The sequence below is a fragment of the Heteronotia binoei genome, chromosome 5 (assembly GCF_032191835.1).
Source record: "Heteronotia binoei isolate CCM8104 ecotype False Entrance Well chromosome 5, APGP_CSIRO_Hbin_v1, whole genome shotgun sequence".
Lineage (NCBI taxonomy): Eukaryota > Metazoa > Chordata > Lepidosauria > Squamata > Gekkonidae > Heteronotia > Heteronotia binoei.
In genome coordinates, this window is record NC_083227.1 from 49,512,019 (window position 1) to 49,539,626 (window position 27,608).

The 27,608-nt window shown below is 43.0% G+C and overlaps 1 protein-coding gene across 5 annotated transcripts in view; it reads left to right on the forward strand.

The window, feature by feature from the left end:
* The window catches only part of PTPRG (protein tyrosine phosphatase receptor type G), an 871,997-nt gene that overhangs the window by 826,331 nt on the left and 18,058 nt on the right, over positions 1 to 27,608 (forward strand). For all 5 annotated transcript variants that reach the window (XM_060239418.1, XM_060239420.1, XM_060239419.1 and 2 more), the window contains 8 exons: positions 3,133 to 3,267; positions 6,089 to 6,252; positions 7,235 to 7,370; positions 8,580 to 8,726; positions 12,048 to 12,141; positions 18,632 to 18,708; positions 20,248 to 20,376; positions 24,300 to 24,446. In XM_060239418.1, coding sequence (XP_060095401.1) covers positions 3,133 to 3,267; positions 6,089 to 6,252; positions 7,235 to 7,370; positions 8,580 to 8,726; positions 12,048 to 12,141; positions 18,632 to 18,708; positions 20,248 to 20,376; positions 24,300 to 24,446 — 1,029 coding nt within the window. The remainder of the gene's footprint in view (positions 1 to 3,132; positions 3,268 to 6,088; positions 6,253 to 7,234; positions 7,371 to 8,579; positions 8,727 to 12,047; positions 12,142 to 18,631; positions 18,709 to 20,247; positions 20,377 to 24,299; positions 24,447 to 27,608) is intronic.

A 27,608-nucleotide genomic window follows, 5' to 3' on the forward strand; every position in this document is an offset into this window, starting at 1 on the left:
CCTGAAAAAGCAGAGTTCTCAGTCACGTGGGCAACCATACTTGTGTAGTCTTGTCAATTCTATAATGAACATGCTGAGGTTGGGAGTTACTGCTGTAATCACATTCCCTCCGGAACATATTTATTCTCTCCACTTAGAACTTCTGAAAATGGGAAATAGTGTTACAAATGTTCTGTATAATCTATTTTATTATTCCTATGCTAGCAGGATCTTCCAGAGTTTCTGGCTCTGCTGGTAGATCTCCTGATGGCACCTGTGTTTTGGCCACCGTGGGGCACAGAGTGTTGAACTTGATGGGCTACTGACCTGATCCAACACAGCTTCTCTTATGTTCTTAATTTATTCCAAAAATAGCAGCTTCTGAACTGTTTAGGGGCTCTTTTCTTTAGTTGAAGCCTAGTTGAAACACTTGTTCGGGGTTTGGTTGTGATGAGGATTAAAGCCTCTGGCAGTGATTGGCTGAACTGTCCTAATGTTACAGAAAAACAGAGTAGTCTGTCTGACATTGACATCAGCTGCTTTGATCCTAGAGGAAGGAGTTGAAGAAGGGGCCTGAGAAAGTGGTATGCCAAAGAAAATAGGGAGGGCCTAGAAAAGTAAGACAAAGAAATGTTCCAGAATGATAGAATGTGGCCCAGACCATCTGGAAATCTTGCATACTGACATATAGTTTTAATCTGTGCTGTTTTAATCTGTTTTATATTTGTATACTTAACTGTACTGAAATTTTTATATGTTTAGATTTTGTTTTGTAATCCATCCTGATCCCACTTGCAGGGAGGGCATAATATAAATATCAAGAAATAATAAATGAAATGAATAAAAAAGCAAGAGTATCTAGCTGAAAGGCAAAGGAAACCTAGCAAAGAGAATGAACTCAGACAAGAGGTGCAGATGACTAGAATCTTTAGGACAGGGGTGTCAAACATGCAGTCCAGGGGCTCAATCAGACCTCCAAGCAACTGGCTACCATATGCTTCCTTCTCCCTCTCTCTTGCTTCATTCTGTGTCACAGCTTGCTTTGCCAGGCTTGCTCAATAGGCTTCCCAACCCTCCCACCCTGGCGGGGAACCCCAGGATTTCCAGCCTCTTCCCCCGCTCCCCAAAAAAACGGAAGCGGGGGGAGGGGGAAACGGCGCCAAGGAGCGCAGCGAGCCGCCCCATCTCGGAGCGGGCGACGCCGCTGTGCAGCTGTCGCCTCTTCTCCACTCACCGTAGCTGCTCCTCCAAGATGGGCTCAGGCTGAGCCCATCTCAGAGGAGCAGCTAAGATGAAGTGGACTCGGGGAAGAGGAGCCAGTCAGCTCTCCGATTGCAGAGCTGCTGCTTCTTTTTCCCAGATAGCCGCTGGTCTCTCGTCTTTAGCGCCGCTATTTCTCTGCTCCCTCCCTTGCCCATCCCTCACCTGCTCCCTGCAGCCTTCGAGCGGCCCCCTCCCTCCGGCCAAGCCACACCTCTTGCCCAATTTGCTGTGAGCCGCCAGTTGCAAAGACTGGCCGGGAATGCGGGATTTGGGGGCCTCTCTAGAAGGAAGCACAGCTCGGTGCCTTTAACCCCTTCCCGCTTCTCCTGGGAAAGTCATCAATAACCGACTGAGGGCTCTTGGGTTGCGCCCTAGCAATTCCTATCCTCTGGCTGCAGGGAAACGTTCAGAAGGAGGACGGCAGCGCTGGGCCGGAAAAGCTGAACCAGCAGGATTTTGCCAAAGGAGGAAGGGCAGGAAATTCACTCTCCTCACCTTTCCAAAGTGGAACACAGTAGGAGTGAAGTAGTACCTTTAAGACCAGCAAAGTTTTATTCAGAATGGCAGCTTTCCTATGCACACTTCTTCAGATGAGGGGATAGGGAGAGTACAATGGGCTGAAATACATGTAGCTGGTGGTTTAAGAGTGTAAACTGATACAGTTAGGATCAAAGCAGGAGTCAAGTTTTAAGACTAGGGTTGCCAATCCCCAGGTGGGGGCAGGGGATCCCCCGGTTTGGAGGCCCTCCCCCCACTTCAGGGTCATCAGAAGGGGAGGGAAATGTCTGCTGGGAACTCTGTTATCTCTATGGAGATTTATTCCCATAGAAAATAATGGAGAATTGATCCACAGATATTTGGGGCTCTGGGGGGGGCTGTTTTTTTAGGTAGAGGCACCAAATTTTCAGTACAGCATCTACTGCCTCTCCCCAAACTATCCCCTAAGTTTCAAAACGATTGGACCAGGGGGTCCAATTCTATGAGCCCCAAAAGAAGGTGCCCCTATCCTTCATTATTTCCTATGGAAGGAAGGCATTGAAAAGGTGTGCTGTCCCTTTAAATGTGATGGCCAGAACTCCCTTTGGAGTTCAATTATGCTTGTTACAGCCTTGATCTTGGCTCCACCCCAATATCTCCTGGCTCCACCCCCAGAGTCCCAAGATATTTCTTAAATTGGATTTGGCAACCCTATTGCTCAATCACACAGAAGCTACAGAGCAAAGCCTCTATTTTCTCCATTTTCTGAGACTCCTCCCTTGGAGAGGAAGTGGGGAGGTGGAGCTTGCTTTGCCGGGCTCTCTCAATCGCACAGCAGAGCTACTGAGCCAAGGCTCTCTTCCTTTTATTGCCTGAGTCTTCTCCCCTTCCTGGTCCCCTGGGGTAGGAAGGAAAGAGCCAGAGCTTCCTTTGCTGAGTTCCCTGGATCCCATGAGAGAAATACAAAGAAAGCACCTTTAAGACTAACGAGTGCTAAAGTTTAAGCATGTTTTAACTTTTTTTTAAAAAAAAATCTTTATGTTTTTCTGTGTCCATTATAAAGTTTATATCTCTGCTTCCTAATCTTAAATAGGTACACATATGGCCTGGCTTGACATGGCCCAGCCTGACAAAGTCTCATTTATGTCAGATCCAGCCCTCATAATGAACAAGTTTGACACCCCTGCTTTAGAACGTAGTAGGGAGATGCTGAGTTTCACATATTGATTTGAAATAACGTGTTTGAATGTTGCTTAATGTAGATAGATCCAGGTGGGCAGTTGTGTTAGTCTGAAGCAATAGAACAAAGTAGAAGTACTTTGTTCTGTTGCTTAATGTAGTTACCATTCATTCTGTGTTCTTTAAAATGTTCCATAAAGTATTTTCAGCCCATTCAATGTATTCTTTCTTCAGAGAAAATGTGACCAGTACTGGCCCACTGAAAACAGTGAAGAATATGGTCATATTATAGTCACACTGAAGAGCACAAAAGTACATGCTTGCTACACAGTTCGCCGCTTCACAGTCAGGAATGCAAAAATGAAGAAGGTGAGGAAAGTTATTGCAATGGGGCCTGGATAAAGAATTCACCCTTGGGAGGCTACTGTGGTGTTTTCATATCCATAGCTATTAAATAACTCTCTGGTGAAATACCTGTTTGCTGTCTTTTGACACAAATTTAGAGAATGGTGTATATAATTCTAGGCCTGGACAGAGTAGTTTAAAGTAGTTAATTAAACAAAGTAGTGCTAGGCTAGCTGCTCATAGTGTGTGTCCTTAGACATACAGAGTTAGTAGCTGAGAGAGACGGAATACTAATGGATCCATTCTTCAGTGTCTTCTGTCTTACCTTTGGGGGAGGTAGTTAGTAATGGTGGTGTTTAAACTGATTAGCATCTGTATTTTCAGTGTGCACACTATATGTGGACTGTTACTGTCTTGATCTTTTTCTGATTATCGTAGCTGTTTTTTCATGCTACAAGGAGCTTACAACGGCCTTGCAAAGTAAGATAGGTTAAGAGACAGGGACTGGCCTGAGATCATCCAGTGAGATGTGTGAGAGATTTCCTTTGCCAGGTGGATCACTTGATCAGAGTGAATCTCCATAGATAGTTTGCCTGAACATTACTAATCCTTCCATAACTCGGGCAGGTTGAACAAAATTGTGATTAGTCCCAAGTATTAGAACTGTGGACCTTATTGGCTTATTTTGTAGAATGCTAAAAAAGCTAAAGGGCTTCAAATAAATAATAGAAGTCAGCCTGTAAGCTAAAACAAAAGGCAGTCAAGAAAAGTTGTACAGCACACTGCTTCTTCCTTTGCATTGATCGAAAAAGATGGAATTAGGTTATTTCCTGGACCCAAGGCTCGTATCCCCTAACACTTGGAGAATCATTGCTTTAGTAGCTAGACCTGTCCACTGTAGAAATAGGTCATATGATTTTAGCATTGTCTAGAGTGGCTGTGAGAGCTGGACCATAAGGAAGGCTGAGCGCTGAAGAATAGATGCTTTTGAGATGTGGTGCTGGAGAAAACTCTTGAGAGCCCCTTGGACTGCAATAAGATCAAATCAGTCAGTCCTAAGGAAAATCAACCCAGACTGTTTTCTGGAAGGTCAGATGCTGAAGCTCAAATACTTTGGCCACCAAATGAGAAGGGAGCACTCCCTGGAGAAGATCCTGATGCCGGGAAAGACAGAAGGCAAAAGAAGAAGGGGACGACAGAAGATGAGATGGTTGGGCAGTGTTGCTGATGTAACAAACACAAATTTGAGTAGACTTCGGAGGATGGTGGAAGACAGGAGGGCCTGGCATGACTTTGTCCATGGGGTCACAAAGAGTCGGACTCAACTGTGCGACTGAACAACAACAAAGAGTTAGCCTGTGTGAAACTTTAGAATATGAACAAAGAAATCTATAGTATCAGATTATACCCTTCCCTGTTCTAAATCAGATGAAAATTCAGTCACAAAGACTACATTCCTGAGAGACATGACCTTTATGGCAGGAAAACTTCACCTAATTTCAGCTCTTTTCAGTTTGAGAAGAGATCATAAGATTTCCTCTGCTTCCTTAAGCAAAGCTCTTCATATTTGACCCCATTGAGATTTCTTTGCTTCTGAGGTGCCCCCCAAACTTCAGATTTAATCTTACCTTGCCTATGTAAAAACACTTGGAGGTCTTGCCCACTCTGAGTGAGCTACTTACTTTTTATTTGGTCTTTCATATCAGCCACTCTTTGTAATATCTCTCCTCCACGCACACTCTTCTCAGCAAGAGACCTCTCATCCTTTTAACAGTTAACAAACCAATACTTTCTCATTATAATCTCCAGTGGGGCAAGAAGCTATGTCTGCCAAACCTCTTCTTGTCATCTGGCTATTAATAGTGCTATCCTGAGCAGAGTTACTTCCTCCTAAATCCACTGAAGTCTTAGTAGGATAACTGTGTTTAGGATGGCCATGTTAATGTGAGATTATAAGAGCTTTATTCCTGCCCAGTGGTAGCAATTTTCAAAATAAATGCAGCAGGGAGGGTGTACTTAAGGACATATAAGCATATCTGAGACTATTGTTGAGGACATTGTGCTTCTAGAAGAAGGCCACTGCTAGGTGGCCATGCAATTTTTTCCTTTGTCACAGAAGAGACAAAATGAGTTTTATTTCACTTCATTTCAATATTTTATTTTGGATATTTGACTTATAGACCACCCTCTCCTGTACATAGGGCTCAGGGCGGTAGAAAACATTTCCAATGACACATTCAAACCCAATGAATTATAAGACAATAAGCAATTCAGTGCCCATTTCAGACAACACTTAAAATACACCAGTTTGTATCCTAACCTCTTGAGGGGAGACAAGAGAAAGGAAGGCGCCAGGTTCAATGGGGCCATTGCTGTCCTCAAACATGGGCCAGGCAGATCTCTGTCTTATAGTCCCTGCAGAACTGCACCAGGTCCCTGATTAGGCAGAGAGTTCCACCTGGTCAGCACCATTTTATCATTAGTTGGCAGTAGATCCTTACTTTGAGTGTCAAAGCAGTGGTCACAGCAATATCTTTTACTGGCTACCTTGCAACTCCTTCAAAAGAACCATGGACCGATGTTGTGATGCATTGCTGGATGGCATCTATGTCATGTAAAGCAACAGACACCACTATCAAGGAAGACCAATTCTTTCCCTAATCCATGGGTTGTTGCAGAAAAGTTTCAACAGGTGAATAGCAAATCAAAAGGAAAATGATTGATAAGACTTTTCTGTCTTATCAGAATAGAATCCAGTACTCATCAGAGTAGAATCAATCCAAGGGTTCTGTCCACAACTAATGTATTTTCTTCCTCATGTGTTTCATGCATTTGTGATCCAAAGGGGAACCCTAAAGGGCGCCAGAATGAAAGGACGGTTATTCAATACCATTACACACAGTGGCCTGACATGGGAGTGCCTGAATATGCTCTGCCAGTGCTAACGTTTGTGAGAAGATCCTCTGCAGCTCGGACCCCTGAGATGGGCCCAGTGGTTGTGCATTGCAGGTATAGCTGATATAGCTCCATTTTATGGGCAACATGTTGTATATTAATATGCACTTACAGTAGATTTTTATAGCGCACTTACATACTATTTGTATTAGGTACTTTATAGTTCTTATTCACCCTGTCAGTTCATTTGATTTCCAAGTTACACCATGAGAACTATAACTTAAAACCTGTTGTTGTCATTCACTGAATGCAAGGCTGAGTCAAGTTTTGAACTTATGCCTCCCTAGCCCAAGTCCAAGTTTACTGCTGCACTACCCAGTACACATTATCTCATTGTTATGTGAAATGTATAGTTTTCTCCTTCCCAAAGCTAAAGGACAGCAGTAGCTGACAATGTGTGTATTCATCTGAGTTCATCTTTTGTCTTTGTATGTTAACCTTCAGATGGCTCGAGCGGGTTTTTTCCCTTGTCTACAGAACTTACCAAAACTACAACAGAACTTGAGAATCCTCTATGTGTTATGTTAAAGGATATGAATTTTTACCAGTGCATTAAGTGAAGAACTACAGTTTAACTTTTATGCTATACTTCAACCATCTTCAGAATGTTAATCCACAACCAGGGCTTTTTTTGTAGCAAGAACTCCTTTGCATATTAGGCCACACACCCCTGATGTAGCTAACCTCCAAGAGCTTACAGTAGGCCCTGTAAGAAGGCCCTGTAAGAAGAGCCAATCCTCCTACATCAGGGGTGTGTGACCTAATATGCAAAGGAGTTCCTGCTACAAAAAAAGCCCTATCTACAACCATAAGAATTAGAAACTATTTTCCTAAGTTAAAAGAGCTAATCATGAAGTCAGTCTAAGCAGCTTTCAGGAAACACCTAAAAATTCCATTTGTTATTATCACATTGGAATTTGACAAAAATATATTTTTGGAAAGGAAATCTGTGACTTTAAATAATACTGTTATATCAGCAGCTGCCATGAGTATTTATCTAACTTTATTTTGCATCTTTTTTACATTTTTTGGTCAGTGCTGGCGTTGGTAGGACTGGAACCTACATTGTTATAGATAGTATGCTGCAACAGATAAAAGACAAAAGCACAGTTAATGTCCTTGGTTTCCTGAAACACATCAGGACACAGCGCAACTACCTCGTCCAGACAGAGGTAAAAATACAGAAAAGCATTCATTTTTATGACAACAAAGATTTGTCAGCAAATTTCACTAGATGTAGAACGTTTCGTCATGCATACATTTCCACTGTAATCTATCTGTTAGTTACATACTATCTGTTAGTTACATTTCTTCTAAATCTCAAAATCTAGGTAAAGGTTAGCTACTTTCCCCCAAAGGTCTATAGCAGAGTTTTTTTTTGTTTTTCATTTTGCTTAACCGTTCCACATCTTCGAAGAGCCTACATGCAAGCCCGCTTTAATGTGTTACCTTCTGCGGTGCTGTATAGGAAGTTTCATCGAATCCCATACTGTGATAGACCATGTGTTACAGATGAAATAGAATCTCTAGAGCATGTGTTTTTCTATTGTTCTTACTATTGTGACCTCCATGCTTTGTATAGAGTCTTTACTGAGAAAACAGAAAAATCACCCTGATGAACATAAGACACATTTTTTTACTCTTCAGCTGTTGTGTTGGTGCAATCAAAGCTGTTGCCAAGTTTTTGTATTTTGCCTCTAGGAGGAGAGATTGTACCAACAATGGCCCTTGATTATTTTTCTATTGCTGGCCATTGGTTGTCTGTTAAATTGTTGTATGCCATTAAAGGTTACTTTGACTTTGACATTTCTTCTGTTTTATTTTCTGAGGCTGCAGTTTGCAAATGCTTGTATTTGTCTATTATTATATAGTGCTTTGGGCATCGCACATAAAATTTTAAAAAGTCAAATTGCTGACCAAAAGCTCACAGTCTAAATACTGACAGGCTACAAGATACAATAGCCAATTGTAATGTCTAATTTATAAAATACAAAAGCTTTGTAAAGATAGACAATCATTGATAAAAGATAATGGAAATTTACTTTCCTAGTTGTAAAAATAAAGCATTACATTTATATAATATGCATTATACATTATATTTAGCCTTAAGAAACATTTAAAAGTAAGTGGCATATGAGGGGGATGGGGAGATTCCAAGTATAGGGAGAAGCAAAAGAAAAATAAGCAGTGAACATCAATATAGAAAAACTCTATTATCTTTAAAGGATAACAAACAGTGGACCTCTTTGGAAGAAAACAAAAAACCTGTCTAGGCAGTATATCACTCCATGGGGTTGTTTCAAATAAAACAAAGACTTGCTTTTAAAAACTAGTGTTCCAGTGTTGTTGTTTTCTTACTCATGACTTGGTTGCTCCTGCAGGAACAGTATGTTTTTATTCATGATGCCTTGTTGGAAGCCATTCTTGGGAAAGAGACTGAAGTTTCTGCCAGCCAACTACATAGCTATGTTAATAGCATTCTCATACCTGGAGTTGGAGGCAAGACTCGGCTAGAGAAACAGTTCAAGGTAAGCTTCTTTCCTGGCCTTCATCCCTGGTAATGTCTATGACAGGGTTGGTCCAACTTGCTTAATGTAAGAGCCACATAGAATAAATGTCAGATGGTTGAGAGCTGCAAGACAGCAAAGAGGGAGGGAGGGAAGGAAGGAAGGAAGGAAAATAGATGGGAGAGGGAGGTAGAGGTGGAATTAAAGCAACTTTAACTTTAAATGCATTCTCCAAGCTGCTGGCTGGCTTGGCTTGGAGAATTGACTTAAAGAGACAAATGCTTTCTCCAAGCCACCCAACGGGGCAGTGGAGGCTTCGAGAGCCACACAATATGTGTGAAAGAGCCACTTGTGGCTCCCGAGGTGCAGTCTGGCCATCCCTTGTCTATGACATAAAAGACCACTTTGCATCTGAGGAAGGAGTTAGAAAGAAAACAGAAAACATATGGTCTTTATTAAGACAGAAACCTGATGACATCTTTGGGAGGAAGAAGATATCCAAGTGCCAGGGCCACCTTGTCCTTGTGGAACTGGGGTGTGGGGAGTCAGACCTTAAAGCACACATCCAGAGGCTATCCTAGCAGAGCAGGTGGCAACAACAAAAACAAAAATACCCTTAAAGGAAGGGAAAATCATTTCTGGCCAGTTGTTCAAAGAGCTTGTCCATGAATTAGTTGAGGATAAGTGCCAGGTTCCACACAGGTAAAGCTGAACAAGGTCATGGTAGAACAATTTTACTATCTTAGCTTGATTGACTTGTGAAAGATAATGCATCAGAAGTCGAGAAACAAGAGATGGCAGCCTGGTGGACCTTAGGAGACGAGTGTGGCAATCCTAGACACCAAAGGTGAAGAAGGTATTCTGGGATAGAAAGCAGTGGGCAGGCAGATCGTATTTTTCACATATAAATGTGAATATAGTTTTAACTTCTTAAATAACTCTTATTTCTGTAGCAATTTTATGAGTGTAGGTTGTTTGTAAGGCAACTTTTTTAACTAGGAAGCAAGGATAAAAATGGAAATAAAGCAAAGCTTGATGGCCAAATTTCCAGTTTTTTGATCAGTTGCTTCCTCTGGTACAAATTTCCAGCTGCTTTATGCTGACATCATCCCATAGAGGTATTACAAAGTAAATATGCCAGACAAAACAGACTAACCCAGGAGTAATTGATCTTCCCTATACTATTCAAGTTCATGTAAGATATAGAAAATATAACTTAGATTATGCCTTATCAGGAGAAAAAAAAGAGAAGTTTCTTGAGACCTGGACTCAGAGGGCATCTTAGGCTGCAGGAGGAGGGAGAAGTTGAAAAAATCATGTTCCACAGGCGGAAGTTTTCCCATGAAAATGCTCTGGTGGATTCAAGTCCTGGTGCTGACCTATGTATGCCTTTAGGACTTTGGAATACATTTTCAGAAATAATTAAATCAAGAATGTCAAATGGAATGGAATTTCATTTACTCTGTGTGCTATAAATGAGAACTTAAAGAGGCGGTGGTCCGCCCCCTCTTGAAAAAAACATCATTAGACCCGGCCCAATTGGCACACTATCGGCCGGTCTCGAATTTGCCCTTCTTGGGCAAACTTATCGAGAGGGCAGTGGCGATGCAGCTACAGACTTTCCTGGATGACGCTTCCGTCCTTGATCCCCTTCAGTCCGGCTTCCGCCCGGGCCATGGGACGGAGACGGTGCTGGTCACCCTAGTAGATGACCTACAACGGCATCTGGATCGGGGTGGCTCGGCGGTACTGATGCTGTTGGACCTATCGACAGCGTTCGATACGGTCGACCATCGGTTGCTGGCCCGCCGCCTCGCCGACGCGGGGATTCAGGGGTTAGCCTTGCAATGGCTTTCCTCTTTCCTTGAAGGTCGGGGACAGAGGGTCGCTATCGGGGACGAGCTGTCCCGTAGGCACACGCTCGATTGCGGGGTGCCTCAGGGTGCAGTTCTTTCCCCGATGTTATTTAACATCTATATGCGTCCCCTCGCCCAGATTGCCCGAAGGTACGGGCTGGGTTGTCACCAGTATGCTGATGACACCCAGCTTTATCTGCTTATGGACGACCCGCCGGTCTGCGCCTCACAAAATCTGGACCGGGCATTACAGGCTGTGGCTGGGTGGCTCAAGCAGAGCGGGCTGAAGCTAAACCCGGCGAAGACAGAGGTCCTTTGCTTGGGCCGTCGGGGTCCGGGAAGGGAAATACCCCTTCCGCACAGAGTCAGGAGCCTGGGGGTACTTCTGGAGCCTTCCCTAACAATGGAGGCCCAGATAGCAGCCACCGCCAAGTCCGCATTTTTCTATCTTAGGCGGGCAAGGCAGCTGGCTCCCTTCCTGGAGCGCGATGATCTAGCAACGGTGATCCATGCTACAGTCACCTCGAGGTTGGATTACTGCAATGCCCTCTACATGGGGCTGCCCCTGTGCCGAACCCAGAAATTGCAGCTGGTGCAGAACGCCGCCGCCCGGTTGTTATTAGGGCTCCCAAGGTGGGAGCACATTCAGCCGGGACTTCGGGCTCTGCACTGGCTGCCAATATCTTACCGAGTTCGGTACAAGGTGCTGGTTATTACCTTTAAAGCCCTATATGGCCTAGGACCTGCCTATCTGAGGGACCGTCTCTTCCCACACGTTCCCCAGCGAGCACTAAGATCGGGGACTCAAAACCTCCTGGTCGTCCCCGGGCCAAAGGAAGCCCGTTTGAAAGTTACAAGAGACCGGGCCTTCTCCGTAATGGCTCCATCTTGGTGGAACCAGCTGCCGGAAGAGGTAAGGGCCCTGCGGGATCTTACCCAATTCCGCAGGGCCTGTAAGACATCCCTCTTCCGGCTGGCCCACAACTAATCGGCACAGAGCACTGAGTACTGAACATCGAACACGGAACATCGAATATTGAACATGCAATCGATGAGTGTAGCTGTAGGTCCGCTTTGTGATTTTAATGTCTATGTATATAACAAATGTTTAGATTTTTAACTATAACTTATGAAATGTTGATTTTAATGCTTAATTTTAGATTTTATGTTAGTTTTATATGTTGTAAGCCGCGCTGAGCCACCTAGTGGGAAGGGCGGGATATAAATCTTAGATAAATAAATAAATAAACAAACTATACAGACATGAGTGCTCAACAAGCCTTTGTATAAATGTTAACTTTATGCAGAGAGTTCAGTTCTTCTTGGCATTTTGAATACTTTTAGCAAATCTAACAATACAGTTTGTTCTCCCAGGGATGCAGGGTTTTTTTCAAAAGTAAAAAAAGTAACTCTTCTATTCTTTAAAAATAAACAAGCACTACAAAGAATTAATAAATCATTATTCTGCTTCATTTCAACCTTGTAGCTGGTTATGCAGTGCAATGCAAAATATGTGGAGTGCTTCAGTGCTCAGAAGGACTGCAACAAAGAGAAGAACAGGAATTCATCAGTAGTGCCGTGTAAGATTGCATCTTCAAGCTTGATTGCTACACTATGTGAATTCTTTTTTTTTACTAAATACTGAATTGAGTTTGTGTATAGAGAAGAAGGTCCTAGGTTGGATTGTTATATCCTATTGAGGCAGAGCTTTCTTTAAATGTAAAACTGTGACTTGATGTTCAATGTGATGCACTTGAGTACACAAACACAAATCAGAAGTTTCTATCCCATTGAATATTACTATGGAAGTTTTCTATATTGATGGACTAATTTTTAAGTAGAGTTTCAAATACAAATTGCCATTCAGATCAGAATCATCATATTAAAGGTAAAGGTAGTCCCCTGTGCAAGCACCAGTCGTTTCCAACTCTGGGGTGATGTTGCTTTCACAACGTTTTCACAGCAGACTTTTTACAGGGTGGTTTGCCATTGTCTTCCCCAGTCATCTACACTTTCCCCCAAGGAAGCTGGGTACTCATTCTACCAACCTTCGAAGGATGGAAAGCTGAGTCAACCTTGAGCCGGCTACCTGAACCCAGCTTCTGCCGGGATCGAACTCAGGTCGTGAGCAGAGCTTAAGACTGCAGTACTGCAGCTTTACCACTCTGTGCCACGGGGCATAATAATGAGCATATTAGTTCTTAATAAAACCAAATACAGCAGTCGTTTCTTCCAGGCACAGCAGCAACAGCATAGGGTGATTCCAAAAGAATAAGTAGTAGAAGAGAAGTGTCTTCCCCTGCCCACTAATTTTACTTGTTAAATTTCCCCCCCTAGCCACTTTCCCTCCATGAGATTTCAGATTCATGTTCATATATTAACTTTTAATGTAATTCTTGCTTTCATCAGCACAAAATCATCCATGGAGGTGTCATAGGGCAATCAAGCAATACTGTATACATACTACTAATGATCTGCTTGCATTGTCGAATGTCTTGTAAGCTTGCAATATGTGCATAGCTAATGAGTCTGTTTCCTAGGTCCAAAGCTACTTACCACATTTCTTTCTGAGATACAATCTTCCTCTCTTTCTCCTCTGAAAACCACCTGGAGACGAGAAGTGCCCTACTGGTTGAGACTAGGGATGTGCCAAAAAAAATTCAGTAGTACACAGATTTGGAAATATATGGGGGGGGGGGGAATACGGAATCCCGTATATTTCTGAATTCCATAGTCAGAATAGCCGCATATACGGTAGATGTGCGGCTATTTCCGAATATACAGCCGCATAATACCCTATGGGCCATTGAAATCAATGGCAAATAGGGTATATTTGAAGCCGCCTGGAGGGGAGGGGTTTGAGGGAGAGCCCCCAAATTTGCAGGGGACCTGCAGGGGACTCTCCCCTACAAACCCCCCAAGTCCCAAAAAGATTGGGCCAGGGGCACCCAAAGCCAAACCTAACTTCACACCAGATAATCTCTATAGGATCCAAATGCACTATATACATCTATGTTCTCTATGGACCCTGCCATGCAAAACACAATCTGCTCAAGGTATGCTCTGCAGACCTGGCTGCAGCAAACCCAGATGCCAGCTCTCCAGCTCTGCCCCAAAGAATGTGGGGAGAGTTGGCCAAGCACAACAAGCATACTGGCTCTGGGTCTCTCACCCAGGTGCCAGCTTCCCTGCCACAGAATACACAATCTACAGATGCCAGCTCTCCAGCCCTGCCCCAAACAACACGGGGAGAGCTGGCCAAGCACAACAAGCCTGCTGTTTCTTGGTCTCTCACCCAGGTGCCAGCTTCCCTGCCACAGAACACACAATCTACAGATGCCAGCTCTCCAGCCCTGCCCCAAACAACACGGGGAGAGCTGGCCAAGCACAACAAGCCTGCTGGTTCTGGGTCCCTCACCCAGGTGCCAGCTCCCCCCCCAAAAAAAAAAAAAACAGAAAAAGGGGCAACAGGAGAAGGCCAAGAAACTCAACTGTTAAAAAGTGGCCTTTTCACCAATAAGAAACCTCAGGCCAAATCAGTCAACAACACCTCCCCCCCCCCTCTAAAACCATAACCAGGAAAAGGGGGACAACAGGACAGGAGGATGCAAAACCTGCAGCAATAGAGAATAGATCCAAACAGAACTCAACTGATAAAAAGTGGCCTTTTAAACAATGAAAATTAGGCCAAAGGACCCCCCCCCCCCAAGGACCAGAACCAGAAGAGAAAAGGAACAACAGCAGCACAACACAGCAGCAACAAATCAAACACAGAATCCTTTTAAAACAGTAAAAAAACTTAACTTTTGACAATACAGGAACTTTACCAAACTCTTCCCCCCCCCCCAAAAAAAAACCCCTTCACCCTAACCCCAAGAAATCCAAGCCACCCAAATCAGGAAAAGTAAAAGGACACTGCACTTTTAAAAGTCCTCTCACTAAAGTAAGATATGGGCAAATTGGCAAAAAAAAAAACCCACCCCAGGCCCCCTCCCCCAGCAGAACCTCCTAACCCTAACCCCAAATAAGCTACCCACCACCCAAATCTGGATAAGTAAAGGGACTCTGAGTCTTAAAAAGTCCTTTTACCAACTAAAATAAAAACAAGAACCCCAAGACTGTCTTACCTTAGACGTCTTCTCTACTCCAGGCAAGTCTGGTAAGGCTGAGAGAGAGCGGCAGCAGCTGAGGCCAAGGGCTAGCACAGCACAATCTCTCTCACACACCAACACAGCAGCAATGGAGGAGTCCAGCCAGGCAGACACCTTAAAAAGGTTCTCTGGCCCTACAGAAAGCAGTTTCAAAAAAATAGCACTGCTCTGTGATTGGCCACCCAAGTAAGCAAGTACCCAAGTAAGAAGATAGAAGAAGAAGAAGAAGATATTGGATTTATATCCCGCCCTCCACTCCGAAGAGTCTCAGAGCGGCTCACAATCTCCTTTACCTTCCTCCCCCACAACAGACACCCTGTGAGGTGGGTGGGGCTGGAGAGGGCTCTCACAGCAGCTGCCCTTTCAAGGACAACCTCTGTCAGAGCTATGGCTGACCCAAGGCCATTCCAGCAGGTGCAAGTGGAGGAGTGGGGAATCAAACCCGGTTCTAAGTAAGCAAAAGATCAAAAGAACAACAATGTTGCTGATGGCTGGGGGATCAGCTACACAACAGCCCTGCAAAGCATGCATTTGCAATGCATTTTGCAAATGCATGCTTTGGATTGGCTGCTGGGGCTCCTCTTCCCCTTCCCCCCTCCCTGATCCCAGGGAGGCTATGGGAGAGGCAGGAAAAGGCTACCAAAGGCGGGAAAGGAGGCAAACAGCTCCCCTGAGGCTGCAGAAGCCCCTTTCCTGCCTTTCCATGGATTTTCGTATACTTCCAAATATCTATACGGAAGTATACGGGGAGCCATACTTGGCTCCCGCATAATAGGCCCCAATTGGATTCGGCTGCATGCGATTCCGTATATAGCCGAATCAGGGGTGATTCGGCGGTTGATTCAGTTTGGCAAAACCGAATGCACACCCCTAGTTGAGACTAGTGGTCTGTCTAGTCCAGCATCTTGTTTCACACAGTAGAATCATAGAGTTGGAAGGGTCATAGCCAGCCAGTTGCCATGATGAGGCAACAAAGAGGGCATGTCATCTGCCCTGAGCCCATTTGCAGGAATGGGTGGAATATAAATTTACATATATACATGCATGCATGCATACATACATACATAAGGCCCCTCCCCTTGATGTTGCCGCTTGGTGTTGGTATTCAGAGATTAACAGCCTTGAATGCAGTCATTCCCCTTAGTCATTATGGCTAATAGCTGCTGATGGACCTATCCTTCATCAGTCTGTCTAATCCCCCTTTAAAGCCATCTATGCTAGAGGCCATCACTATATTCACTGCAGTGAAGCCCATGTCTAATGAAATAATATGTTGTCCATCCTGAATCTGTTGCCCATCAACTTCTTTTTCACTACCATGTTCTAGTTTTTGTGGAATAGAGAGAAAAGTTTTCTATCTGCTTTCTTCGCACCCTCTAGGTCTGTCATGACCCCCAATAACTACTCTTTTCTAAACTGAAAAACCACAGGTTCTTTAGCCTTTCCTTATAAAATGCTCCCCTAATGATCTTAGTTGTCCTCTTCTTCCCTTTTTCCAGTTCCATGTTTTTTTTTATACAATGACCAGAACAGTACACAGTGTTCTGGATGAGGCAACACCATAGATTTATACAAAGGAATTATAATACTGGCTGTTTTATTTTCAACCCTTTTCTTTATAATCCTTGATATGAATTTTGCCTTTCTCACTGCTGCCTCACATTAAAAGTCAACATTTTCACTGAGCTATCCACAGATCTAAATGCACAAGATCAGACCTGTCCTGCTATGTTTGAAGAAATGCACGTTGTTTGACTTCATGTTTTTAGCAGTCTGCTTCTTATACTTTCTTTTTGCTTCTTGTCAACTTTCATTTGTTTTGTCAGAACCTATGCTCCTTTTGGTTTACCTTGTCTGAGACAGCCTTGCAAATTTAAGAAAAGTCTTCTTGCAGCCCAAATACCCCGCCTTAGCTCCTGGGCTCATTAGAGCTTGGGAGCTAAGCGGAATTGGCCACAGACAGTACTTGAATGGGAGACCCCAAAGAAAGACTGGGGTTGCTATGGAGAGAAAGGCAGTGGCAAACCACCTCTGCTTGTCTCTTGCCTGGAACACCCCATGGATGAGGTCACCAGAAGCCAGTTGCAAGTTAGCAGCATGTTTTTCTTTCTCTTTCCTTTTATGGTTTATTTGACTTGGATTGTCAGCCACACTGGCACCATTTTAAATTTTTGACCTACAGTCAGATCATGCCTCTTTAGATTGAGGATTTGAGAAAGAAGGTTATTTTTAGTATTGGTTTCCCAAGTATTACTAGTCACCACAATGATCTAAGAAAACCAGATAAGTAATGTGCTGAGGGTTGTAGTCTCAATTAAGGAGGATTACTTCTGCAATACATTACTGCATCTAGGCAATTCAGTTGTCTCCTGGAAGCAGTTCACAGCAGTGGTAATCCACAAGCCATTTCATGAAATTAATCTGATTTAGGATCACTGGTGCCAGCGGCTCCAAATCAGCTTCTCTCTCCCCCTCCCTCCCTCTCTCTCTCTCTGTAAAGTGCTGTCAAGATGCAGCAGACTTATGGAAACCCTACAAGGTTTTCCAGGCAAGTGAGTAAGCAGAGGTGGTTTGCCATTGCCTTCTTCTGCAGAGTCTTCCATGGTGGTCTCCCATCCAAGTACCAACTCTGCTTAACTTCCAAGGTGTGACGAGATCGGGCTATGGTATACCATTAAGGTAAAGGTAGTCCCCTGTGCAATCACCACTCGTTTCCAATTCTGGGGTGACATTGCATCACGTTTTCACAGCAGACTTTTTATGGGGTAGTTTGCCATCGCCTTCCCCAATCGGCTACACTTTCCCCCTTAGCAAGCTGGGTACTCATTTTACCAACCTCAGAAGGATGGAAGGCTGAGTCAACCTTGAGCTGGCTACCTGAACCCAGCTTCTGCTGGGATCAACTCAGGTCATGAGCAGAGAGTTTGGACTGCAGTACTGCAGTTTTACCACTCTGCGCCATAGGGCTCCTATGGTATACCATTACACATCTCTATTTATATCTAAGTACTCTGGCTTAAGGAGCCCTATGGCACAGAGTGATAAGCTGCAATACTGCAGTCCAAGCTTTGCTCATGACCTGAGTCTGATCCTGGCAGAAGCCAGGTTCAGGTAGCTGGCCCAAGGTTGACTCAACTTTCCATTCTTTCAAGGTTGGTAAAATGAGTACCCAGCTTTGCTGGGAGTAAAGTATAGATAACTTGGGAAGGCAATGGCAAACCAACTTGTAACAAAAAGTCTGCCAAGAAAACGTTGTGATGTGATGTCCTCCCTTGAGTCAGTAAGTGCTTGCATAGGGGACTGCCTTTATCTTTACCTATTCTGGCTTAACTCCTCCACTTCGTACTTTTTTCCCAAACTGCCTTTGGACAACATGATCACTGGAAGAGATTAGATATGCTAACAGTGCAATCCTACACTGGAGTTACAGCGTTGGAAGTTCATTCAAGTCAGTGCATTAGAAGATTGTAAATCTATTTAGGATTGCATTGTAAGAGTTAGTGTCATGTATATTCCATGGTACAGTATCACTGAGAATTGCTTTAACGGTAAAGGTAGCTATTTACTCTGAAGTTAGAACAGTGATGGTTGTTGCTGCTACAGCTGGAGGAGGATAGGAGATGCAAAAATAAAAAAAATTATGCGCAGTTGGAGAGATATAAAATTCTGCAATAAAAAATTATTATCTATTATTTGGAGATTTGGGTGTTCTGTGAACATACTTGCTGTAGTGAAATTTGGTTACCGAAAGTATAATATTCTTTTGGGAACATGTCATTTTATATCCTCCGTTAACTCAGAATATTTTATTATGGCCAAAGTGCTGGGTCTGGCCCTCAAAGAAATGGCAATTGTGTTCTGATATGCATGCTGTGATGGTGAGTTCCATTTAGCATAGGCCTTTTGTTTGATATTTCAGCTGAACGAGCACGGGTGGGACTGGCACCATTACCTGGAATGAAGGGGACTGATTACATTAATGCATCTTACATCATGGTAAGAAAATCAACATTTCATTGTAAGTAAATCAATGGAAGAAATTTAATATAAAGTCTCTTCATTTTACAGTTGATTGCATAAAGCACTGTCTTATGTTCCAGTACAAGTAGTTTCAACTGTCTTTTCAGTGAGGAACTGAGCATCAAAATTGCTTACAGCAGTATGAATTTCATTTTTCATAGTTTCAAGATCCATTCCCATCTCCCCTTAGAACACACAACCCAAAGGAGGAGGTCCCCATAGAGCACTCTCCCTCTCATACTCCTACGCACCTTTAACCAGGCATAGGTATACTACAGCATCCTAGGCATCACCTGAAACAAGAGGGCTCTAATATATATGCCATTCAAGGTAATAATCCACATGCTGCAGTTCATGTGCATCCAATCAAGGGCCCATCAAACTCTACAGGAATCCTGTCTGGTGTCTGCTGAGCTGTGTATTCCACAGGGACAGATCCTGCATTTCTAACTCCCTTGGTATTTTGCAGGGGTAGGGGAGGGACGTGTGTGATAATTTTCATCATGGTACACAAATTTCATCTTACTAAAAGTCTCTTTACAAAACGTTCTGACTCTTCAGAAACTAAACATGTGCCCTGATACCCACTGTAGTGTAAGTGCAAATAAATACTAAATGCAGCTCACTGTATCTGTGAACTGTGGGTGCCAGTTTCCAGGAGGTGGCTGGAATTACAACTGGTCTCCAGGTAAAAGAGATCAGTCCCCGTGGGGAAAAATGGATGTTTTGGAAGGCAGACTGCATGGCATGATACCCCATTGAAGTCCATCCTGTCCCAAAACCCTGCCCTCTCCAGCCGCCACCCCCAAAATCTCCAGGAATTTCACAGTCTAGAGCTGGCAACCCTACTGTGCACTCACTGTGGCCATCTGCATTTAGTAGGTTACCATTGCTGGTGCTAATCTTCAAACTGAAATAAAGGATTTTTTAATTCCATGTTTACTGGTGTCACCTTCAGGATAAATTAAAACAGCAGAACACTTTTAAAATTTAAACAGTCTTACATATTAGTATTATCTGTTCTCATTCATGATGTACAATGTTTCCCAAAATATTTCTGAGACTGAGTGAGGTATGATTGGAAGGCATATGCTGCAGCCACCTGGCTGAAACTAAGCAATTCTGAAGTCTAGTCAGTGCCTGGTTGAGAAACCGTATATATCGGGGTGGCCAAACTGTGGGTCAGAAGCCACATGTTACTCTTTCACACATATTGTGTGGCTCTCAAAACTGTCACCACCCATTCGACTGGCTTGGAGAAAGCATTTCTCTCTTTAAATCAGCTTGGAGAATGCCTCCTCCTACCTCCTCATCTTCCTTCCTTCCTTCCTTCCTTCCTGCATCTGATGTTCATGTCTTGCAGCTCTCGAACATCTGACGTTTATTCTATGTGGCTCTTACGTTAAGCAAGTTTGGCCACCCCTGCTATGTATGCTGCCTTGAGCTTCATGATGGAGCGAAAGTAGCATATAAATATAATAAAATAACTGCAAAATCTGTTTTCCATTTTAAAAGGGTTACTACCGGAGTAATGAGTTCATCATAACGCAGCATCCCCTGCCACACACAACTAAAGATTTCTGGAGAATGATTTGGGATCACAATGCACAAATCATTGTCATGCTTCCAGACAACCAGAGCTTGGTAAGTTAATTAAATCTGCTTCACTCCCCCATACTGGCAGAGACTGACCAAGAGAGAGATCTTGGGGTCATGGTAGATAACTCACTGAAAATGTCAAGACAGTGTGCAATTGCAATAAAAAAGGCCAACGCCATGCTGGGAATTATTAGGAAGGGAATTGAAAACAAATCTGCCAGTATCATAATGCCCCTGTATAAATCGATGGTGTGGTCTCATTTGGAATACTGTGTGTAATTCTGGTCACCGCACCTCAAAAAGGATATCATAGCATTGGAAAAGGTGCAGAAAAGGGCAACGAGAATGATTAAAGGTTTGGAACACTTTCCCTATGAAGAAAGGTTAAAACGCTTGGGGCTCTTTAGCTTGGAGAAACGTCGACTGCGGGGTGACATGATAGAGGTTTACAAGATTATGCATGGGATGGAGAAGGTAGAGAAAGAAGTACTTTTCTCCCTTTCTCACAATACAAGAACTCGTGGGCATTCAATGAAATTGCTGAGCAGTCGGGTTAGAACGGATAAAAGGAGGTACTTCTTCACCCAAAGGGTGATTAACATGTGGAATTCACTTCCACAGGAGGTGGTGGCGGCTACAAGCATAGCCAGCTTCAAGAGGGGGTTAGATAAAAATATGGAGCAGAGGTCCATCAGTGGCTATTAGCCACAGTGTGTGTATATATGTGTATGTGTGTGTATATATGTGTATGTGTATATATATATATATATACACATGTGTGTGTATATATATATATAAATTTTTTGGCCACTGTGTGACACAGAGTGTTGGACTGGATGGGGCATTGGCCTGATCCTAAATGGCTTCTCTTATGTTCTTATATATGAAGAACACCAAGGAACAGGAATTAGATCACTTCATATTCTGACAGTGTTTCAAAAGGAAGTGCAGTTTTCAGAAGTAATGTGTCCCCTTTAACAACTCTATAATGCTGGTGTTCAAAGAATCCTGAAAAGATAAGCCAGGGAAGGCTTGTAAGAGGGAGGAATATACTTGTAAATCTTCCTGCATCAACACAACAAACAAGGCACACTTTTGTTCATCTTGTGAAAGCAAAAAACAAAGCAAACCCCTATCCACTAAACTTTTTCAAAGAGGGAAAAGCATCATCTCTTTTTGCCTGCCACCCCCAATGGTATTAACCTCCGTTTTTGATATATCTGACATTTATAGCAGAACACTCAGTCATGGAAGCTTGCTGGGTGACCTTGGGCCAGTCATACTCTCAGGTCTTAACTGACCTCACAGGATTGTTATGAAGAGAAGATGGAGACGAGAATGATCTAAGCTGCTTTGGGTCCTCTTTGGATAGACGACAGATTTCAAATGAAGTAAATAAATACAAGTGGTCAGAGTGCTGGACTAGGACTATGGAGACTAGATTTAAATCCCTTCTCAGCCACAAAGCACCATGGGTGACCTTGAGGCAGTCACTTTCTCTCAGCCCAACCCACCTTATAGGGTTGCCGTGGGGATAAAATGGGGGAGAAGAATGCCATGGATGCTATCATAAGCATTTGAGAAGAAAGATGTGATAGGAATGGGTACTTTACCGCTCCACTCAGCTAACTGCAGAATTTTTCCTCCAGAAAACTGGAGGAAAACTCATTAACTGAGCAGAATGGTAATACCCAGCCTAGTGTGCAATTTGGCAGTTACCAAATTATACTCTGTTTCCTTCAGACCAATGAGTAGTGTGAAGTGGCAAACTTTGTACCTCAGTTGATAACTGTGTTTCTCTGGGGCTACTGGGATGTGCCTTGAATATAGAAGTTATATTCTCATTACTGACCTGGGGTTGGGTGCTCCTGGGGCAATGAGCTGTGAGGAAAACACTAGCTGGACCAAGAGAGGAATCCTTATTATCACAAGCTTTGATGTTTTTCCTCTCTAGTCTGGATCCTGACAAAACTGAGCAAGGTTGTATTGTCATTAGCAAGTTTTTTGCACTGGTCTCATTTTCCAAAGGAGAATCAGATAACATATAATGAGTTGATTTTTTTTTTAAATTCAGTTAAAGATGAAATTGTAAGCAGTGCATTCTGGCATGTTGTACAATTTGTTGAGAGCTTTTAAATATTTCCTAAAATATATGAATTCATGGTAAAAACATGTTCTCAGTCTGGATCTCTGTAATTCAAATTAGAATCTTTCCATGTCGATGAATCAAAGGCTATATAGACAGATTAATAAATCATCAGTCTCTAATTACTGTGGTGGTTTTCGGCAGGTACTTGTCTTAAGGGAGGATATGACAAATACCAGGTGCCAGGTTGCCATGGTGCCTAGAAATTTCTTTGCGCACCTAGCATTTTCAACAATAGTTTTATTATAGTGTCTCTTTCCAATTCTCAGTAGAAGTACAAAGGGCTGGATGGTGAAAAAGAAAGAGGTTCCCCTTTGACCACAAGAAGGTTATGTTTGGGATCATGTATCCTGCATAGACAAAAACCAAGTGGAACAGGGGCTGTAATAGGGAGGTAAATTGGCCCAAGATTGAATAAAAAAGCTGGATGAATCCAATCATTATTTATCATGTATCAGAATGTTTTGCTGTATGGCATGAAAATTAATGTGCATGAAGTTCTTGTCATTGCTTGTTTATATGTAAACTCAGTTTTACACATTCTGTGGTGGTGGATCAATTCATATCTTAACCATTTGCTTTCTATATTGGCTCCAGTATTCAATTAAATTGAACTTTTTAAAGCAACAATGGAATTCCAAGAAACTAGGAAGAAATTAAGCTAGGATTGGAGGTTAGCTTTTTGTTGTGGTGATTACAGCCATATTTATCACTGTTTTTATTTATATACTACAACCAGTGTTCCCTCTAAGCTGAGTTAGTGTGAGCTAGCTCACAATTTTTTAGCTTCTGGCTCACACATTTTTTTCTTAGCTCAGGAAGTATGGCCTCAGAGCAAATTAATTTATGCAATAGCTCACAGCTTTAATGTACGAGTAGCTCATGAAGTAGAATTTTTGCTCACAAGCAGGGCTTTTTTTGAGCAGGAACGCACAGGAACGCAGTTCCGGCTGGCTTGGTGTCAGGGGGTGTGACTTAATATGCAAATAAATCCATGCTGGGCTTTTCTGCAAAAAAAAACTCTGCATGAATCAATGGTGATGCCTAATATACAAATGAGTTCCTGATGGGCTTTTTCTACTTTTTCCCTGCTCACAAGAATCCACAGCTTAGAGGGAACTGACTACGACACTTTTGCCATGACCTGGATAACCCAGGCTAGTCTGATCTCATCAAATCTGGAAAGCTGAGCAGAGTTGGCCTAGTTAGTGTTTGGATGGGAGACCACCAAGAAGTCTAGGGTTGCTACACAGAGGCAGGCAATAGCAAACCAACTGTTTGTTTCTTGCCTTGAAACCTCTACCAGGTCACCATAAATTGGCTGCAATTTGATGGCACTTTTTACCACTATAAGACTTTTGTCATAGCTTTAATAAAATTATAAGAAACCATGAAAAGGTTAGGATTAGGGTTTTTTTGTGGTAGCAACAATTAGAAAAGTTGTTCATTAAAGTACGAAACCCCAATGGCTAAAAAATGAGCCTGGCGTCTAAACTTTGGGTTTGACTCTTGCAACCAAAGAAAATTTGTGAAGGCCTTTCTTAAGGCATAACAAGCAATGTATTATAATACATGAGATTGGATTGCCTGAGAAAAAAATAAACCTATAAATGATTTTAAATAACCATTTTTCCTGAGAGCCAATTAAAAATTAAGCCCTTCTTCTGAAAATTCTGGATATTCTTGTAATGTTTATAGCTAGAAACCTGGTAAAAGACTGCTTTGTGATCCTGCCTATTAAAAGTTTTGATTGATTGGATTTCCCACATGTAAAATATAAATATATAAAATAATGCTTTATATTTGCTTCACTTGTCTTTAGGCAGAAGATGAGTTTGTCTACTGGCCCAGTCGAGAAGAATCCATGAACTGTGAGGCCTTTACTGTGACCCTCATCAGCAAAGACAGGCTGTGCCTCTCTAACGAGGAGCAAATCATCATCCATGACTTTATCCTTGAGGCTACCCAGGTATATAAAACAACCTCCAGAAGTGGAATCTGCTTGACATTCAAAGTACTGCTGTTGTCAGTTGGCACTTGAAGCAAATGGTTTTTAATAGGATTGACTCAATGTCTCTTTTTGACTATGATGGACTGAGAAACTTGGTCTCAGCTGCAGTTTTTATCCTGTCTTGTCTAGGTTTTGTTTGCAGTCTGTCATTTCCATAAGAGACTGTAGCATTTCATTTCTTCATCTAGTTAGGTCTTGAACTTGTTTGATTCTCAAGGAAGCATCACACTACGACCCTGTATTTTAAATTGTCAAAGAGTTCATTAGATTTGAAAGTCCTGTTTCTCTCAGGAAAAAAAACTAAGGGTGTTTGTCCCTGAGCTGTTTTTCTTAGGATATATCATTGGATGTACTGGAAACAGCTGGTATAGTACATACCTGGCCCCAGGTGAATAATGATTAATGCCTCACTTTAGAGGCACTGATTTCTCTGGAATGTGCTATGCAGTTTTGGTATAAGTGGTAGACTGGGCTGCATGGCTTAGGAGGGTTTGCTCCTAACTGGTTCATGAACTTCTCATACACTCAACAGAAGACCTGCCCAAAACCTACTTACTAGGCAACATATCAGTGACCCATGTGTTTTTCTCATTACACCTTGTGTGAAGAAAGATAATTTTTTCCTCCCTCTCGCTCTCAGCTCAGGGACAAACACCCTTAGTTTTTTTTCCTGAGAGAAACAGGACTTTCAAATCTAATGAACTCTTTGACAATTTAAAATACAGGGTCGTAGTGTGATGCTTCCTTGAGAATCAAACAAGATCCCCAATTAATCTGATAGGCAGTAATTTCTAGACAGACAAAAGGAAGTACTTTTCCCCAAAATGTATATTACTTTCACACAAAGTGATAGAAACTGTTAGCTTAGATTGTGGGGGAGGGGTAGATAAATTAATGGATGATGGGTCAGTCAGTATTTGTAAGCCATGAGAGCTGAATGGAACTTCTATGCTAAGAGGCAGGGAGGCACTAGATACACTTTTGTCCTGATCTAACAAGGCTCTTCTTACATTAAGGTTTAGTGTTAAGGTTAAGGTTCTGTTGGTGTGTATGGAAGGAACTGCCAGATATGATCCTCCCCACAGAGTATTACCTATTATTAGTACGCTAAGATTACTGTGTATTATCTAAGCATAAAGCAAGTTATTGTGCAGTCCAGGGTGCATGTAACCATCTTAGGTGGCTAGACCCACAAAGAGTGAGTTTTATGAAATGGAATGCCTATGTGTTAAAAGTATCCATAGGGAATTTTCTCCTCATAGTTAGTAAATGAATTTGGCTGGTATTACAGATCACGTGAATCAGTGCAGGAGATGCTGCCAGCCTCTGGAGTATATTTTCTTCTGTTGATACATGTGACAAAAATAAAAGAAGCTTTGCCATGGAGCAGGGATCTTCAGTTGCATTTTGGTGACCTGAGGAAAGATAAAGGACCACCATTGTCCAGCAGCATGCTTTTTTGTGGCAGGTGGTAATGAAGGAATCCATTATTGCCTGTAGCAATACCTTGCTCACTCCCAAATTCACTTAGCACTCTCATAAAAGCGGGAATTATCTTTCTCCATATGGATTCGTGGTCACCTTGTTTGTATGTTAAAGGAACTTTGGAACTGGTTGATCACAGAACATCCAATAGACACATTTTCTGCAGTAATCAAAACTTACACTAAAATTTTTACTTGTGCAGACTGCCACCAACATCTGAAGATCAGGAGCGAATTTCTTTAAACATAAAACTCTGAGAGAGAGCAGAGAATAACTGATATAAGGGTGAGCAGCTGGGAAAGTTGCTGAGAATTTCTGAGTTTCTGTGACTGCTGAAAATTCTGAGTTTGTGGTTTGCTGGGGGACTGCTGTTTGTTTGGTTGAGTGGACTACAGGTGAAGGTGATTGAAGGTGATTGTTGCTGATTGATTAGGAGTGGCTGTGTTCCCCACCCTCTTTGCATTTTAAGCTGCGCCTAGCCAGAGGCTGAGCACATTTCAGAGAACTCAGAGAGAGCAGAGAAGCTCTGAGATAGAGCAGAGAATAACTGATATAAGGGTGAGCAGCTGGGAAAGTTGCTGAGAATTTCTGAGTTTGTGTGACTGCTGAAAATTCTGAGTTTATGGTTTGCTGGGGAACTGCTGTTTGTTTGGTTAAGTGGGCTAAAGGTGAAGGTGATTGTTGCTGATTGATTAGGAGTGGCTGTGTTCCCCACCCTCTTCGCATTTTAAGCTGCGCCTTGCCAGAGGCGCGAGCCGAAGGGTGAGAGCTAAAGGGCTCTTGGCCTGGGGGCTGTGTAAGGACCAGGAATCCAGATCCCTATTTTCCTTGTGTTCCTAATAAGATAAGTTGACCCTCCAGAAGGGGAGCCACATAAGCAAACAGGATTTAAAGGGTACTGCATATTTAAAAAAAAAGCTATCATAAAGGTAAAATGCCAGCAGGGGGGTGGGGGCTTTCCAGTATTTTGCACTGAGTGTCACATGTATGACTATCTGCCCACAGGACAGAAGTCTTGGGTGTGTGCTCGATGCACGGAGTTCCTGGTCCTCAGGGAACGAGTTCATACCCTTGAGGCTGAGGTGACTGACCTGGAGAAGCAGAGACAGTCAGTTAGGCACTTGGAGAAGACTCTCAGGGACGTATTAGATGAGCCCTGCTCTGAACGTGGCAGCCCTGTTGCTGCCAGGGAGCACGAGGGTCGAGAGGGAGCAGGGCACCGTGCTGAGGATAAGGGGAATGCACCCTCAGAATGGACCTCGTCTTCAATTGGTGAACGGGAATCCTTTCGTGCCAAGGAACCATCCCTGGGCAGGGAGAGGGGGGGGGTCTTGGTAGTTGGTGATTCAATCCTTAGGCAAGTAGACAGCTGGGTGGCAAAACCGCATACTGACCGTATGGTGACTTGCCTGCCTGGTGCGAAGGTAGTGGACATTACGCGTGTAGTAGATAGGCTGATAGACAGTGCTGGGGAGGAGCCAGTGGTCGTGGTGCATGTTGGCACCAACGATGTGGGGAAATGCAGTCGTGAGGTCCTGGAGGAATAATTTAGGTTGCTAGGCGGGAGACTTAAGGCCAGGACCTCCAAGGTAGCCTTCTCAGAAGTGCTACCTGTTCCACGTGCAGGGCAGGAGA